General features: G+C 58.7%; 1 protein-coding gene across 7 annotated transcripts; it reads right to left on the bottom strand.

Annotated features, from left to right (window-relative positions):
• Nucleotides 1–100: 100 nt before the first annotated feature.
• On the bottom strand, nt 101–16,066 carry SLC16A5 (solute carrier family 16 member 5). Of its 7 annotated transcripts, XM_059908287.1 has the most exons (7): nt 15,810–16,066; nt 14,502–14,700; nt 12,264–12,315; nt 11,425–11,683; nt 8,649–8,792; nt 5,309–6,118; nt 101–4,080 (listed from the first exon to the last, which is right to left on the bottom strand). In XM_059908287.1, exons 4-7 carry the CDS (start codon nt 11,621–11,623, stop codon nt 3,833–3,835), a joined length of 1,401 nt encoding a protein of 466 aa, XP_059764270.1. In that variant the 5' UTR covers nt 11,624–11,683; nt 12,264–12,315; nt 14,502–14,700; nt 15,810–16,066; the 3' UTR covers nt 101–3,832. The 7 variants fall into 7 exon arrangements, with proteins under 7 accessions (XP_059764270.1, XP_059764266.1, XP_059764268.1 ...); XM_059908283.1 differs by lacking the exon at nt 12,264–12,315 and having other exon boundaries at nt 15,810–16,065; XM_059908285.1 differs by lacking the exon at nt 12,264–12,315 and having other exon boundaries at nt 15,839–16,065.
• Between the last annotated feature and the right edge of the window lie 295 nt (nt 16,067–16,361).

Here is a 16,361-nt window from a genome sequence, read left to right as displayed (position 1 = left end):
CGGCTCCCTGTGTCCCCCACGTGGGTCCTTTTGAAACGGAGCAGGACCCTATGGTCCTTGCCCCCCATGTCCTCAGCCTGCCTTTTGTCTGTGGAAAAACTTTAGCCAAAGAATAAGTTTAATCAGAGAAGTGAAAAAATGCAGAAATAGAGGAAAACGAAGGAGACCAAATAATAATAGTTTAGTCCTTAAGCATAGTCAAGGACGTTTAGTTCCTCCTTAAGGGCTATAGATAACATTCTGAGCCGAATCCTGTGAGCTGTTTTGCAGCTACTGAAGCCCCCACCAGGTGGAAGAGGATGACCACACGATGATCAAATTGAAGCCATGACATAAGCTGCTCCATTTCACACAATTCCGAGAACTGGCCTCAAAGAAATGGGAACAAACCCTGGAACTAAAGATTAACCGTACTTAAAACAACCAAGGTGACGCTGATCAGACCACCACATTACTGGTTTCAAGATGACTGTCAGAACTGACTATGCTGTTCTGCTCCCTCCCTCCGCCTATATAACCCTGAAACTCCCTTTTAAAAGCCCCTGTCCCCTGAGCAGCAATCGGGAGTTCTCGGACAGGACTCCACCCTCTCCCCGGTTGCCAGCCTCTGAAGCAACCTTTCCTTTCCTACCAACCCTTGTCTCTCAAGAATTGGCTTTCGAGCGGCGAGCAGCTGGACCTGGGTTCGGTAACACTCTGACACTACCTTCTGGTCTGCTTTTCCCAAAAGCCAGGTGACAACTTCCCTGGCAGTCCAGTGGTTGACTCCGCGCTCCCAATGGAGGGGGCATGGGTTCTGTCCCTGGTCGGGGAACTAAGATCCCGCATGCCGCGTGGCGCGGCCAAAATGAAAATAAAAGGCGGGCGAGCCTGGTACCCTCTGCTTCCCAATCCCGAGCTGAGTCTGCCACCTCTGGCTGGAAGGCATTTTATCAGCCAGGTGGACGGGGAGCACCAGGGCAGCACCATCGGGCCCTAGAAGGAGCCCAGTTGTACCGCTTTGGCGGTTTTCTGATGCTGAAGCCCTTCTGCCCACTTCTTTCTCGGGGCTTCTCAGGAAGGGGGCGTGTGACCCAGACCTCAGAGGCACAGGGGACAGAGCACCAGGGAGGAAGGTGGTCCTCCCAGACTCCAGTCGTGCTTGAAAATGTGGGGATGAAAGGGGCTTGGGCTGCGAGCTTCTTGAGGGCAAGGGCCGTGCTCCTTTTGCCCTGGGCCTGGCATGAGGGCAGAGTGGCTGCCACACTCCAGCCTACCACAGCCCCGTTGAAGGCAGCCTCCACCTCCGTGGTGGGCTCAGGTCCCTGTGATCAGCCCCTGCCCTATGCACACACCCCTGGGACAGGAGTTATGACCATAGTCTGGGTGCTTGGGTACCCTGGCTGCTTCTTGCAGGGAAGTGGCCCCAGGCCCCTCACCAGGCCCTCCACATTCTGAGGGGAGCTGATTCGACTTGGGGAAGTATATCTCAGCACAAGGTGGCCAGGGGGGCTTCTCTGCTTCTGTCTGGACAGAGCAGTAAAGGCCTGGGGACCAGGAGCTCAGAGCTTGGGGACAGGATGGAAGTGAGTTCCTGGTCAGGAACTGATCTAGACCTCTCTAGAGGAATCCCAGGATCAGCTAAGTGTGGGTTCTGGAATCAGATGGGGCACCCCAGCCTCCCTCATTTGTCCCCTCCTAAGGCTTCAGAGGTCCTCATCTTTGGGAAGAATTCTTAGTCCTTGGTTTTGTGCTGAGGGCAGCGACCAGGTCTTAACTCCTCTCTGCCCAGTTCCTGACACACAGTAGATGCTCAGTAATATTTGCTGAAGGAATTCTGCCCAGAGATTATCGCCACTCTTGCCCAGGGGGCAGAGGAGGTCAAAGTTCCCTATGCTAAATGTTTACTAATATCTTTTTTCCTTGAAAGAAATCAGTTTTCAGGAAGTGGGCCTAAAAGGGGATACACGTTTCAAAGCCTTGTGGCTACTAGCACCAAAAAGTATTCATCTACCCACCAGCCCCAACTCTCCTTTTCCGCTCAGTTAAGATGGAGAAGGTGGCAGGACCTGGTAAAATGTGTCCGGTTGTGGATTCCCCCTTCAGTGCACAAGCTGTCGATGGTGACCAAGTACAGGACAGGATGGGGGGGGGGGGGGTTCAGGGAGGCAATGGGGGGTCTTCAGGATCAGACTTTTCAAACTGGAAGAGACTTTAACTTATCTAGGCCAATCTCCTCCTTTTTCAAGGCCCAGAGATCGTGGACAATTTGTCCAGAGTCACACAGCAAATTGTGGCAGAGTCAAACGTGAATTCAGGTCTCTATTCCAGCCCAGAGCCCTTTGCTTCACCTCCGTACTACCTCTTTTGGCCAGAAGGGGGCACTCAAGAGTCCTGGAAAAGACAACATCCCCAAGGATGCTGACTCACGCCAGTTGGACTTGTGCAGGAGGAAGGCTGGAGTCGGGTCATAAAAAGAAAATCAATTCTCCTGATAAGGGTTTCTTGTTGAAACCTGGTTGAGCTTGAATCAACAAACAAGGTCCTTGGTGGGAGTAGCCCTGAAGGGGGATGGGGGAAAACTTACTCCAGGCCTCTTTTCTAGCTTCGTTAGTTCACAGGGTTTATAACCCGCTGCAGAAAATGTTTTTGTGTGTAATTCAAACAAACTCTCTTTTTCCTTTCACTCAGTTGGTACACTGTTGGGACGAGCCTGGGCTGATGACAGCCAGCCCCCAGGTGATGACCTCAGGGAAGGCACCAGCAAAAAGAGTATGTGGCGGCCGGTCTGGGGGAGAAGCTCTGACTTCCAGGCCAGACGCACAGGCCAGTGGGGAGCAGGGCTGGCCTGGCAGCTGGCCCAGCCAGCCACTTATCCTGACACAGCAGGGACACCTCTGACACAGCAGGGAGAAAAGGATGACAGGAGAGGGCAGTGAAAGGGCTTCTGCTGCAAAAGCAGCTCCATTTTCACAGAGGTCCTGGGGCCCTGCCTCGCAATCCTTCCTCCCCTGGTCTGATGTGTGGCTCCCCCACGCCCCGCCGCCCCCAGCACTAATCTTCCCAGCCAAGATACAGGATGGGGCAGAGGAGGGAGGAGACCCTAGAGCAGGCCCTGCTGAGTGTGCAGGGGGCCCTCAGATTTCACTGATTCTAGGACCCAAGCCAGGGGCTCCCCTCCAGTTCTCTGCACTGTCGCCAGGACGGGTGCTCCACCTGACATTTAATCTGTCCAAATCCTGCATCCAGGCCGACCCCTCAGCCTGGCCCTCCACCACTGCAACACATTCTCTCACAAAGCCCTTCGTCCCAAGGTTCCAGGTAGCATGAGGCCCAGCAACCTGTGCTGGGGGGCAGCCCTGCGGGCAAGGGCTGGGCCACCTGGGAAGAAGGGGGGCAGGAGGGACTCGGAGGAGGGTTGAGCTCTTCGGAACTGTCTAGAGGGTGAAAGACAAAGAGATCACATGGGAGGCGCCCAGGCTGGACTTGAGGGTCCAGTGTGTTGAGCTGTAGCAGCAGCGTAGGCAGCTAGCTGAGCCGTGACAGACCTGAGCTGGGCTCAGACCCACCTTCCTGGGCCCCAGGTACTCTGGTGCCCCAGCAAAAAAGTCAGGAGGATCCGCTCCTGGATTCTGCTGGTCAGGAGGAACCCCGAGCCTCTGGGGGCCAGCCTCTCAGGCCCCGACTCCTGGCTGAGCCCCGACGTGCGGAACCCAGATGGCCTTTGGTTCACACTTTCTGGGCAGCCCTTCACCCCAGCCTCTGGCGAAGTATCTGGACATTCCTGGGCTGAGGCAGGACTCACTGACTTCAGGGCTCAGATGCCAGTCACACACGTGAGTGATCCCAGGGCTCAGACACTGGTCACATACATGATCTCCATGCGCAGCTGCTTCTTGGGACCGTCTGTGTCCTCCATAGTGAGGCCCTGCTCTGGGGCAGCCTCTGTTACAGCTCCTTCCATCTCAGCCCGTGGGCCCTGCCTCTCCATCTTCCCCAGGGCCCAGAAACTGCCACCCATGAAGAGGGCGGCTGAGATGAGGAAGAAACTTGACATGTAGAAGACATAGCTGAAGTTGCTGGTGGTGTCTAGGAGGAGTCCTAGGGGACAGAGAGCAAGTTAGGCCACTGCCCTTGGCTACCAGGCCTCCCGCCCGCGCCCCCTCAGCCCCCAACCCCTGCTAAATTGTGTGCTCTGTGAGAGCAGGGATTTTATTGTTGTCTCTGCTGCATCCCCAGCACTAGGAACCGTGGCTGGCACCTAGTAGGAACTCATTAGGTATTTGTTGAATGAAAGGAAAGGAAACACTAAACCAGCCCCAGTCTGGGCAGGAAGAGTCCTTGGGTGGGTCAGATGAGCACTTAAGGGCATGTTTCCTTTACCCTTGGCGGCAGGAAGCCAAGGACTCAAGGGCCAGTGGCGTCTGGGATATCTGCTCAGCCATACCCCAGGCCTGTCATACCTCCTCCTGGATTGCTCTCCCCGCTTGTCGGCTTGGAGAACGCCCTTGGAAACTGGGACTTCCGATGCCACACTTGGGAGGAGTCCGCACTGTCTGACTGTAATAACTGTGCTGTCTGTTGACTGCCCCTCAGCACCACGGGCTTCACACACCTTCCCTTCTACTCTGAATGTCACACGCTCAGCTGCCCAGCAAGTCCACTCCTGCGGGTCTCTGTTTCCATATCTGTTTGTTTCCCTCCCGGCACAAATCACCATTACGATCACAAAGGGGCCTCTTTGCTCTAATCCCCGACTCCTCCACCAGAAGGTAAGCCCTGAGTGGTGGGGACTAGATCTCTGTACTCAGCCCTGCCCACCCCGTGACTGGCGCAGGTGTAGGGATGGGTATGGCAGGTGTTCTCGTCTGCACAGATGACACTGTGGCTCAGAGGAGGAAAATGACTTGCCCGGGCCCCACAGGCACAGGACGTTAATAACAGCAGACATGTGCGTAGCACTTACCGTGTGCCAGGCTCTCTACTGAGCGCTTTGCTATATGACACTTGTGATCCCCACAACAAGCCTATGAGGTAGATTCTATTGTCATCCCCACTTTACTGATAAGAAACCAGAGGTACAGAGGGGAAGACAAAGGACTGAGGTAAGTCTGGTATGAAAATCCTTATTTTTCACTGTTCCTACCCCGAGTGCCAGCTGGGGAACAGGCTACAGCCAGTCCCCTGAGGTGCTTGAGAAAATCACAGATTCCAAGTCTCTAACCCTGAGATGCTGGAGGGGCCCCACATCTCCAGACTGTTCCTATTTGCACCCTTCCCCATGCCCTGCCCAGGCCACACCTGGCTGCCCTCCCTCCCAGGGCCTCACCAGCCAGTGGCGGGGAGATCAGGATGGAGACGCTCTCCAGGACGGTGAAGAGGCCCAGGGCGCTGGAGAACCGGTCCATGGGGACAACGTCCATGAGGACCTGGAAGAGGAGAGCACCAACGCCGCTCATGGACACGCTGTACACCAGGCAGTAGCCCACCAGCACCCGGAAGTCGGCCGACGCCGCGCACACCAGGTTGGTGAGCCCGTTGAGCAGGGCTGCCAGGCTGAACAGGTACTTGCGGTGACTGGCAAAGTCCCGCCGGCCTGCCACCAGCCCAGCCATGGGCCGCAGGAAGATGTTGCTAAAGCCAATGATGGAGATGAGCAGGGCCGCCCTGTGTTCATCCACCCCGTGCCAAATGGCATACGGCACCAGGAAGACGTGGGGCAGTGGGAAACCCATGATCATCCAGACGACTCCCAGTGTGTACACACGGTAGCCCACGTTGTGCCGCAGGACGTCGAAGGCCAGGTGGCGCTGGACGGCCCGACCGTAGGCTGCCAGGCAGCCTCGTGCGGGTCTCTTGGAAGGTGGAGGGAGGCCTTCTCTGGTCTCAGGGGTCGCAGTGGCAGGCACGGGCCTCAGGATGGCCCCACAGACACAGCAGTGGAGAAGAACCCCGCCGAAGATGAGGAAGCTGCCTCTCCAGCCCAGGTCCTCCAGGAGATAGCGGGAGAGCAGTGGCCACAGCATGATGCCCAGGGAGACGCCCGCCGAGGCCAGCGCGTTGGCCAGCACCCGCCAGCGGGTGAAGTAGAATCCCAGCACAGTTATGCTCGACTGAAAGCTGAAGCACATGCCCAGGCCTGCGGAAGGAGAGGGGGGGACCAGCTCCAGGGCGCACGCAGCGCACGGACCCTGGGGTCACGTCCCAGGTCTGTTCTCCTTCCGTTCCAGCGCAGACCCACTTCCAGGTCCCCGGGGATTTAAGATGGACTCAGCCTACCTCACCACCTCCCTAGAAGTATCCCACCCCTCAGATCTGCCCTCTCAAGGCTGCCAGGGGCACATGTGTTCCCGCTGGCACAGCACCAGGGGGATTTTCAAAAACCTAAATCAGGTTAAGTCTCTCTGCTGCTTAACACCTTCCAAAGATTTCCCATCACACCTAGAAAAAAAGCCAAAGTATTTACTATGCCCTGGAAGGCTCTGCACGGTCTGGTCCCTGGCCACCTCTTGAGTGCCATCTCAGGCCACTCTCCCTGTCACTCGCCATGATCAAGTCCCATCAGTCTCTTTCTCTTCTTCTGGACATTAAGCTGCCCACCTACTCGGACCTTTGCAGTTGCCATTCCTTCTGCCTGGAATATGCTTCCCTCAGACTTTCCTCTCCTGACTCAGCTTGGATGCCACCTCCCTACCTACTCCGTGCACAGCTGAACATGCTGGAGAGAAAGTTCACAACCACGCTGTGACCACTGGCCTCAGGCGGGCCCTCGGGCCACCCATGGTGCCACTGTAGTTCCCTCGACCATTTACTCTCCCCGCTCTTAGATGACCACCAGGCCTTCTTCCTCTGAGCACCCCGACACCTCCCTCCCTCACTGCCAGCTGACCACCTACCCTCCCATCTGTGACAATGGACAGTCCGTGCTCCCAGTCAAGGGCAGCCCTCCACTTCTGCCCTGAATCCTGTCTACTTGAAGGCACATCCCTCCAGCAATTTCCCTCTCCTGCGGCATCCATTATCCCCTCTTTACTAGATCATTCTCCTTCATTGTTATTTCTCCCGTTACAACAAAACTCTTGACATCAGTCTCTTCTGGGTACTGGCCCATTTCTCTGCTCCCCTTATATCAAAATTTCTTGGAAATACTGTTTATCTCCACTGTCTCCAGTTTCCCTCCTCTTCTTTCTCTCTTTTTTTTTTTTTTGGCCGTGCCACATGGCTTGTGGGATCCCTATTCCCCGACCAGGGATCGAACCTGGGCCACGGCAGTGAAAGCCCAGAATCCTAACTACTAGGCCACCTGGGAACGCCCCTATTGTTCTCTTTTGAACCTATTCCAATCAGGCTTTCATCCTTACCTCTGCTCCAGGATTCCTCTTATCAAAGCCGCCAACCTCCACTTTGCAAAGCCAAAGATGGAGTCTGATCCCCACTCGGTCTGATCCATCAGTGGCTTGACGGTCGATCACTCCCTCCTGCTTGAGCACTTTCCTCACTTCCTTTCTCAAGAAACCCCACTCTCCTGGTGCTCCTTCTACCTCTCTGTCACTTCTTCCTGCCCAGGCCGCTAACCACTGGAGTGTCTGTGCCCTGGGCCTCAGGCCTCAGTCCTTTACATCCGTCCTCCCTTGTTCCCTTAGTGACAGCAGGGCGATACCTCATCTCGAGACTTGAGTACCAGCCATCTCAGGATTCCCCAGCTGCCCACTCCAGCTCAGGCCTGTTCCCTGAACTCCAGACTGGACGTGTCCAAACCTGAGCTTCCCACCCTCTCGAGAACCTGCTGCTCCCCTAGTTTCCCACTGTAGTCAGTGGCTACTCCATTCTTCCATTCTCCCCTTGGTATCACCCTCCTTGGCTCCTTCTCTGCACCTCACATGCGGTCCTGAACACGACCACTTCCCATTACCCCAATCATACCACCCTGGTTGAAGGTACCACCACCTCCTGGCTGGGTGATGGCCACGCCCCTACCTGTTCTCTGCTCCCAGCCCAGCCCCCTATGGTGTATTCTCAACACCGCAGCCAGAGCAGCGCTCAGTGCTTCACAAACAGCGGCTGGATGACGTCCCTCTGCCCGAACCCCTCACATGGCTTCCCATCTCACTACACAACCTTTTAGGAACTAAACCTGTGTCTGGTCTCCCCACCCCCCCACGCCTTTGACCCTTCATTCACGCCCCTCTACCCCATCGGCCTCCGCGCTGCTCCTTGAGCACTTCTGGGCCTTTGCCCCTGCTGTTCCTGCTGCCTGGAAGGCTCTTCCCCAGACAGCCTGCTGGCAGACTCCCTCACCTCCTTCTGCCCAAACGCCACCCTCTCTGCAAGGCCTTCCCCGACCGCCCTGCTGAAATCAGCAACCTCCCGCAACCCTGCGTTACCTTCCGCGTTGGCTGTTGTAGTTATTCTACCTCTTTACTTGTTTAATCTCTACCCACCCCTAGCCGAGCCAGGACACTATCACATCAGCTGTCCTGTCTTCTCAGGTGCTTGTCATGATCAGATATGCTCTTTCTTACTCCTCTGTTCGTTGTTCCTCTCCCTCATGTGACTGTAAGCAGCCCCAGAAGATCTGGTGCTTTGCCTGCCCTGTTCACTGGGCCTGGCCCTTTTCAGTCTTGCACCCAGTAGCTACGCAGCAATTCTCGACATGGAATGGCAGTCACCTGTGATGAAGCCTGCCGTGAGGTAGAGCTGGCCGAGGGTGCAGCTGAAGGAGCCGGCCACCATGCCCAGGCTGGCCAGCACGCCGCCCAGCATCACCGTCGCTCTGCAGCCGAAGCGCCCCACCAGGATGCTGCACAAGGGTCCTGTGGGGAGGGGGCAGCCGGCAGGTGGCAGCGGGATGACAAGGTCAGAGGGAGGGGGACAGTGGCTTTGGGAGGGGCTTCCAGCAGGAACTAGCAGGTGGCTTAACGGGCACAAGCCCCAGAACATACAGACCTGGGTTCCGAGCCCCGCCCTGCCACAGACCGGCTTCGGGCCAAGCAACGCCAATCCCTCTCTGTGCTGCAGTTTCCTCCCCCAGAGACTGAGGGGTCAGACTGGGTGATGTCTGGCCAGCTGTGAGGTGAGGTGCTGCAAATATTCCGTTTGACCCTGACAAGGATCCCCGGAGGGACAGACTGAGGCCGTTCACTGCACTGACCTGAGGCCGCTTCCGTCCAGGTGAAATGGGATTGGCTTGTGACCTGGGTGGACGCCCCTCACGGGGGTCTGTCTTGGTGGGCGAGGGTCCCAGGGCAGCTAAATCATGGTGAGCGCCTCCAGCCGCTGCTCCCCCTCCCCCATCCTCAAGAAGACTGGCCACAGCCCTCCCACCGTCCTTCAACCTGTCCAGGGTGGGCAGCCTGGGGCCCTGGGCCACCCTTCACCCACTGGCTCTGGCCTCTGGGGCACTCTGGAGAAAAGCAGGTGGGGTACCCTCTCTCCCCAACCCCCTCCAGCCACCACCAAAGTCTTGCACCCAGATGTTTAGCTCCTGGTAGAGAGGGGCCTGTCCTCCCTCACCCACCCCCAGCCTGAGCTGCTTTCTCACCAGTGCAGACCCAGGGTAGAAGTGAGCCAGTCCTGGCTGGCTGCTCTCGACACCTCGCAGGGCCCCATTCACCAAGTACCCTGCCCCCGAGTACACACAGCAGAGTTTCTCCAGAGTTGCTCTCCCAGAGAGCAGCCAAAGGGACAAGGAAAGTGTGTGTGTGCACTCGGTGTGTGTCTGTGTGTTTGGCGTGGAGAGAGGATGTGTGGGTGTGAGCCAGTACGAGTATGGGAGCGAACATGGGAAGTGAGCGGCCCGTCCTCAGAGGTAATCAAGGAGAGGCACCATAGAGGGAGAGGAAAGGCTTTGAAGTGGACGTGACTGCTGACTCACACATCTCTCCGACCCCACACTCTGGCCTGACTTTGGAAAGGTGACACTGGGGAAAGCCCTGCGTCATCGAGTTGGGGGTGAGGGGCTGGGATGTGTGCCAGCTCAGCCGAGACAGCCGAGGGCGCGGGGTGGGGCGCTGGGAAGCAAGGTGTTTCTGCTTCCGCCCTGAACTCACTCTGCAACACCGGCAAGGTCTTGTACTTTGTGCTTGCTTTCCTCACCTCTAAAACGTGTGGGAGTGAGAGGTACTTAGGATCAAGGACACTTTCAAGTTTAAAATTTCCATAATACTCTGAATGAGCGTGGGCTAAAGGTGTGTGTGTGTGTGTGTGTGTGTGTGTGTGTGTGTGTGTGAGACACAGACAGGAGTCCCGGGCCCACTGAGATGCTGGCACACCTGCTAGGCATGAGTCTAAAGCTGGTGGGGGAGTGAGGTCCCCAGCGAACGCCTGGTTCCCAGCCCCTGGCCCAGACCCCTCTCTGGCCGCAGGAAAGGAACTGTCTGAGATTCCCACTTCTGCCCAACCTTGCTGACGAAAAGGTTATGCGGTCTGGGCCAGGCCTGGCCTTGCTCCTTGCCAGGCAGCAATGTTCAGGGGTCATTGCAGTGAGGGTGGCTTCTATCCCAGTCTGACTTCCCTCCCCATTCGAGGGAAGGACCTGGAATAACAAGCAGGCTGCTGGTGCCAGGTGGAGGGCAGGGCAGGAGGTAAGCAGGGAGATGGATCAGCTGAGACAGGCAAACACACCCGTGGGGAGAGCCCGGCGGCCTGTGAGGTCTGGCTCTAGCTGACCAGGCCCCTCTGAGGGAACTGCCTGTGGAGCTCTCCCTGGAGATCTTCCAGGAGCCCAAGGCTATTGTGGAGAACCCTCCTGCGCAGCCCATGCCCTTCCCTTTCCCTGGGGTCAGGGTGAGGTGCTCACATCCCTGGAGGAGCCCTCCCTCCGTCTCCCCAGCCCTTGCAACACTCACTCTGCTTCCTGGTGAAAGATGGGCTCTTACCCTGCCCCCATCCTGCTCCTGGTGTCTTCCTTGAGCCCCCCTTCCCATCCTGAAGCCCTGATGAGGGTCTCCAAAATACTAGTAATTCACAGCTGCTTCCATTGCCCTAGCTCTCAGACCTGGCCGGGACCCCATGTGATCTTCTCTCCAATCCTATGTGGGAGGTGGGCAGGATGGGATGCTGGGTGTCACTCCCATATTGCAGAGGGAAAAACTGAGGTTCCGAGAGATCACCCAGCGGGACCCCAAGCCGCTCCTCCTCCAGTCTGTGCTTGAGTGCCCGGCACGCCTTCAGTCTGGCTCCATCCTCCCACGGTCATCAAGGGGACCGGCTTCACATCTTAGGGGCCTCTCCCCCCTCTGCCCCTCCCCAGCCCAGTCCAGCCCCGCCGGGTTCCAGGCAGGGGAACTGGCCCTGTTGAAATCACAGGAGATCTTAGGGATACACAGCACAAGGCAAAACCTGTGGCCTCAGAGAGAGGGAGCCAGGAGGCCAGGGAGGTTGTGGCTTCCTCCCCCACCCGGGCTCTTTTTCATCCCTCCCTCCATCCCTCCCCTGGCTGCTCACCCCCTGCATGGAGCATGGCTGTCAGGATGGAGGGGAACCAGGAGGTCTCGCTGTTGCTGGCCTGGAACTCACGCTGCAGTTCAGTGAAGAAGATGCCGATGCACGTGGGGAAGCCCAGGGTGAGGCCCTGGGTCACCACAGAGGCCAGGAGCACCATCCAGGCCCAGTAGCCCTCCGAACACTCCGGGGCCTGGGGCATCCTCGGCTACGAGTGCTGCTGCCACAGCCTCACGGCCACTGCTCCTACTGCCCGGGCCACCTGGGGAAGGGACAGAATGGAGCTGCCAGCCCTCCCTTGGCCCACCTGCCACCTTCCCTGGGCGCTTGAAACCGTCCCTTCCTCTTGCCCCAGCACCAGGTATCACAGAGGGGCACCGCCCCCTGGGAGATGGCCAGAGGCCCATGCGCTGGCCTTGGCATCTCCTTTCTCCTACTTCCCAGGGCAAGCCTGGAGGGAGGGACAGAAGGGGCAAGCAGGTGAGCCATAAGTGGGACAAGGCAGGTGGGTGGAATTCGTTCTGGCTGTTACATCGCTTAGTGGTCAGCAGGTGGGACTTCCCAGCCAGCCTTGGCCGGCCCGCACACACCACGTGGCAAGCACTCGACAATCGCTTACAGAATGGACCAGGCGTCTGAGCCAGCCTAGCCCCGATGGCACACAGGCACACACGGATACCTTCTAAACATTCATAACCAGGCTTCCTGCTCACCAACACGGGCTTTCACAATGCCACATCAACAGCCAGGTTCACTGTCAGTGCTGCTGTGATGGCTGAGGTGAGCAAGACAGGGCTGGGGCCCCCCAGGAGTGTACACAGAACAGCTAAACGAGGGCTTACATAGATGCACACGCAGAGGGCTTCCCTGGAGGCGCAGTGGTTAAGAATCCGCCTGCCAATGCAAGGGACACGGGTTCGAACCCTGGTCCAGGAAGGTCCCACATGCCGTGGAGCAACTAAGCCCGTAAGCCACAACTACTGAGCCTGCGCTCTAGAGCCTGCAAGCCACAACTACTGAGCCCGTGTGCCACAACTACTGAAGCCCGTGCGCCTAGAGCCCATGCCCGTGCTCCACAAGAGAAGCCACCGCAGTGAGAAGCCCGCACACCGCAAAGAAGAGTAGCCCCCGTTCGCCGCAACTAGAGAAAGCCAGTGCACAGCAACGAAGACCCAACGCAGCCAAAAAAAAAAAAAAAAAAAAATACACACGCAGACACACCCAGACACACACCACACAGACAGGCAGAGAGAAACACATGGAACCACCCAGGCACACAGATTTATATGCAGACACACACTTACATAGACACATACAGAAAAGTCTAGAGACACACAGACACACACAGTCACACATACAGATGCGCACAGACATATACAGAGACACACACAGACATACACTTACGCAGATACACACTTAAAGAGACAAACTCAGACAAGCCTAGAGACATACAATCAAATGCACACAGACAGACACATGCTACACAGACGTAAGGACACACACAAACTCCCAGGGTCGCACGCTCTGCAGACAGATACACACACCCTCACATCTTTGACTCAGTCCTACCTTGGTTCCTCGCCACCACCCAGGCCACTACCCCCATCACAGAAGCTGCCTTAACCAGGCCTCAAAGCCCCAGCCTCCTCCCCAGATGTCGAGCCCTTTTCCAGTACCCTCCATCCTGGCTCTCCAAAGAGCCAAAGGATCCCAGGAGCTCCTGTTCCCACAGCCTCCCTCCTTTTAGCCCCAGGCCCCGAAGATCCATGGAAACTCAGGAAACTATCAGAAATATGAAACCCCCTTCCTGCCAAGCCCAGCACCCCACCCCTCCCCCCCACCCCGGGGCCCAGGAGCTTTAACACAGCACCTAAGCCGGACCCACCCTAACTGCCTCCTTCACGGGCTCCAATCCCTTCTCCAGCCACAAGGCCTCTTCCCTCCCCAGAGGACCCCCAGGGGCCCTGCCAAGGGGAGCAGCCCGTTCATCCCTAGCCCCGGAGTGTGGGGTGTGTGTGTGGTGGGGGGACCTCGAGTCCTGTGTGTGGGCTGGGAGCACCTCCTGCCCTCCTAGCTCCTGCACGTGACACGAGCCCTAGAGATCCCCCAGCTCCGATTCTCCTGGCTCAGCCCCATGCTCCGGGCAAACCTCAGACAGGCTCCTCCAGCAAACTGGCTCTCGCCCCTTCCAGGATTTCTGTTCCCTTGGCAAATGAAAAGGCCACTGGTGCCACCTGATCCTCTCTGTGAATGTCAAGTCCCCCACCCTGCTCTACTGCTCGCCCCCCTCCCCACGCATCCCGGCCCCTCGGTCCTCCCAGACCTGCCACCTTCCCCCTCCTCCCAGAAGGGACGCCAGCCTTCCCTCCACCATCCTCACTTCCTCCCGCTCCCCCCGCATGGCACCCCACCCCTGGCGCTCCCCAGCCCCTCCCCACTCTGGTCCCCCCTCTCCTTCCGCCCTTGTCCGGCCCCTCTATGGAGAGGTCTCTTTCGTGCCCTTAGTCCAGGACTCTGACCTTCCCTCTGCACTTACCTTCCCTCTGAACCTTTCAGTGGAGCTAGTTTCTCCTCCCTCCAGGCCCCCCAGACAATCAGAGCCCAGGAAACCCTAAGCACCTTTGTTCTCTCTTTGCCCTGGCCTCCCTCTGGGAGCTGTCTTGAAGACTTTGGCCTTCCACAAGGAGGCTATCCCCTCCCATACACCCCCAATTCCTGGGTCGCACACATAGCTTTTCTGTCCCCCAGCCCCTCCCACAGCAAGCTGGTTCCCCCTCCGGAACTCGGCTGCCGAGATTCCAAAATCCTCAGCCAGAGAGAAGTCCCGTTGGTCCTCCAAGATTCAGCCCCAGCAGCACCTCCAGGAAGCTACCCTGACTCCTACCCCAGGCTAGGCTAGGCCCTTTCCTGTATTTCTCTCCGTAATAGTAGTTCTCACACCACGTTGGAGTGGGTCCTTCCCTTGTTTATCACTGTCGCTCCCCTCCTCCTCCCCACCTTCCATACCACGAGCAGGACCTGTTCACAGCCCCGCACCCAGCCTCCACCTGAGCACAAAAGGTAACATTAATGCGACCCACCTGTGTTCCCCGGGGGGCAGGCAAGCCCAGGAACAAGGGTGACCTGGTTTCCCGGCAGGTAGGTCCGTCCGTTCCAGAAGACTCGAGCAGAGCGGAGCAGAGCAGAGATGGGGGCTCTGGTCCCACCTCTGCCCCAGCAGAGAAGTGGTCTTCCCTTGGTACTGGGAACCAGGAGTCACAATCCCTGCCTGGTGCGTGGCTGGGGCAAAGGAGGGAGACGCGGCTGGAGGCGCTTCACTCTCCCTTCCCGGGACTGGAGGCGAGCAGCTTTCCACAGGAGCTGCCGACCTCAGCCCTCAGGGTTCCCCCACCCTGAGTGACACCATCTTCGTGCCCAGGTGGCCTGAAGCTGGGTTTGTGGGCAGGGCAGAAGTTCACATGACACCTCTTGCCCTTCTCCCGTCACACACTGTCCCCGGGCTGATTTTTAGGGCTTCTCATCTGACGACAGAGGCCTAGCTAGGCCCTCAGAATCCATTCCCAGCCCCTCTGAGCTTGCAGGTACGGGCAAAAGGGTGAGCGGACGCTCTCACACAGGGCTTTGGGGTTAGGGGCCGGGTGTGCGGAGAGGAGGGGCCGCCCCTCTCCCTCTGCTCCCTTCCCGTGGTGGGAGAGCTGGCGAGAGGAAAACAAGGAATCACCAGCTTCACCAGCAGCGGAAGGATGGATAGACCCTGCAGACCCCCTCTCTCCCCAGGCTCCACATCAGGCAGGATCCCGGGCCTGAAGCCCAGGACACGGGACAGGCAGCAGTGCGGGTTCCTGCTGGACAGGAGAGCAGCAAGAACCAGCCCGAGCCTGGGGTTGACAAGCCCGCACATCCCTGCACCTGGCAGGGGCCGGGGAAGGAAGGAGGCGGTTCCAGAGGTGGGCCGGCTGGGGCCAGCCACCCTCCTCCCTTCTGTGCCTCCAAAGGTGCCCCCGCCGTCCGGGCGGGGTCAGGCTGACCACAGCCTGGAAGGGGGATGGGATAGGCAGCAGGAACTTCCTGACCTCTTGTCACCCTGGCTCAGTCCCTGCTGTCGGGATCTAGTTTCCTTCCACTCGGCTTCCCACCCTCCCCGAGATGGAGCTCCTCTGGGTGGGGCTTCTGTGACGTCCAGGCGGCGTCCCCGTGGAGATTTCAGCCCAGGCCTTGGCTGGTGCCTGTCCCCTCACCCCTCAGGCCATCGCAGGCTGGGGCGGCCCAGGACCCGGACAAGAGGCTTTTCTGGATCCTCTCCCCCCACAGGCGGGAAGGGGCCCCGGAGGCCCACGGCGGGGCGGGCCCACGACGGCGCTCACAGGGACCCCGGCGGAGGAGCACACCTTGGGGACTGTGGGGGGAGCCCGCTCACCGGCTCGCCCGGGCCCGGCGGAGGGGCGGCTCCACTCCAGCGGAGCGCGGCTTCCTGCGGCCCGGCCCGCTCGCGGTGGAGACGGCAGGACGCCGGGCGGCGGCGGGGACCGGAGGGGCGGGCCGCAGGGCGCCGGTGGGCGGGACCACCTCCGCGTCTCCAGGGAGCCGGGCGGGGAGGCCTCCGGGCGAGGCGGGGGGGCGTGCCCGGGGCCCGCAGCCGCTTCTGTCAACCTCGCCCCCTCCTCTGAGTGGCCTCGACCCCGGCTCGGCGGGTTCATTTGCATGTCGTTAGCATGTCATTTGCGTAGCCCGCCTTCTCACTTTGCGGCTTCTCGATTTTCCCGCTCTGGGTTCTAGGGGCGCCAGGAGTGGAAGGGAGAAAGCGTGTGATGAGAGACTCCACCTCCCAGCGGCAGCGGGGTGGGAGGCCAGGGTGCAGGATTCTTTCTTTGGGGGCTTTAGCTGCCCCGGAGTCCTTCCAATGAAAACCTAGAGCTTTGAGGGCCACATCCAGGGGAGCC

Source organism: Balaenoptera ricei, chromosome 20, assembly GCF_028023285.1.
Source record: "Balaenoptera ricei isolate mBalRic1 chromosome 20, mBalRic1.hap2, whole genome shotgun sequence".
In the NCBI taxonomy this organism is placed as follows: domain Eukaryota; kingdom Metazoa; phylum Chordata; class Mammalia; order Artiodactyla; family Balaenopteridae; genus Balaenoptera; species Balaenoptera ricei.
The sequence above is the reverse complement of the archived record's forward strand: the minus strand, read 5'-3'. Positions and strand labels throughout refer to the sequence as shown.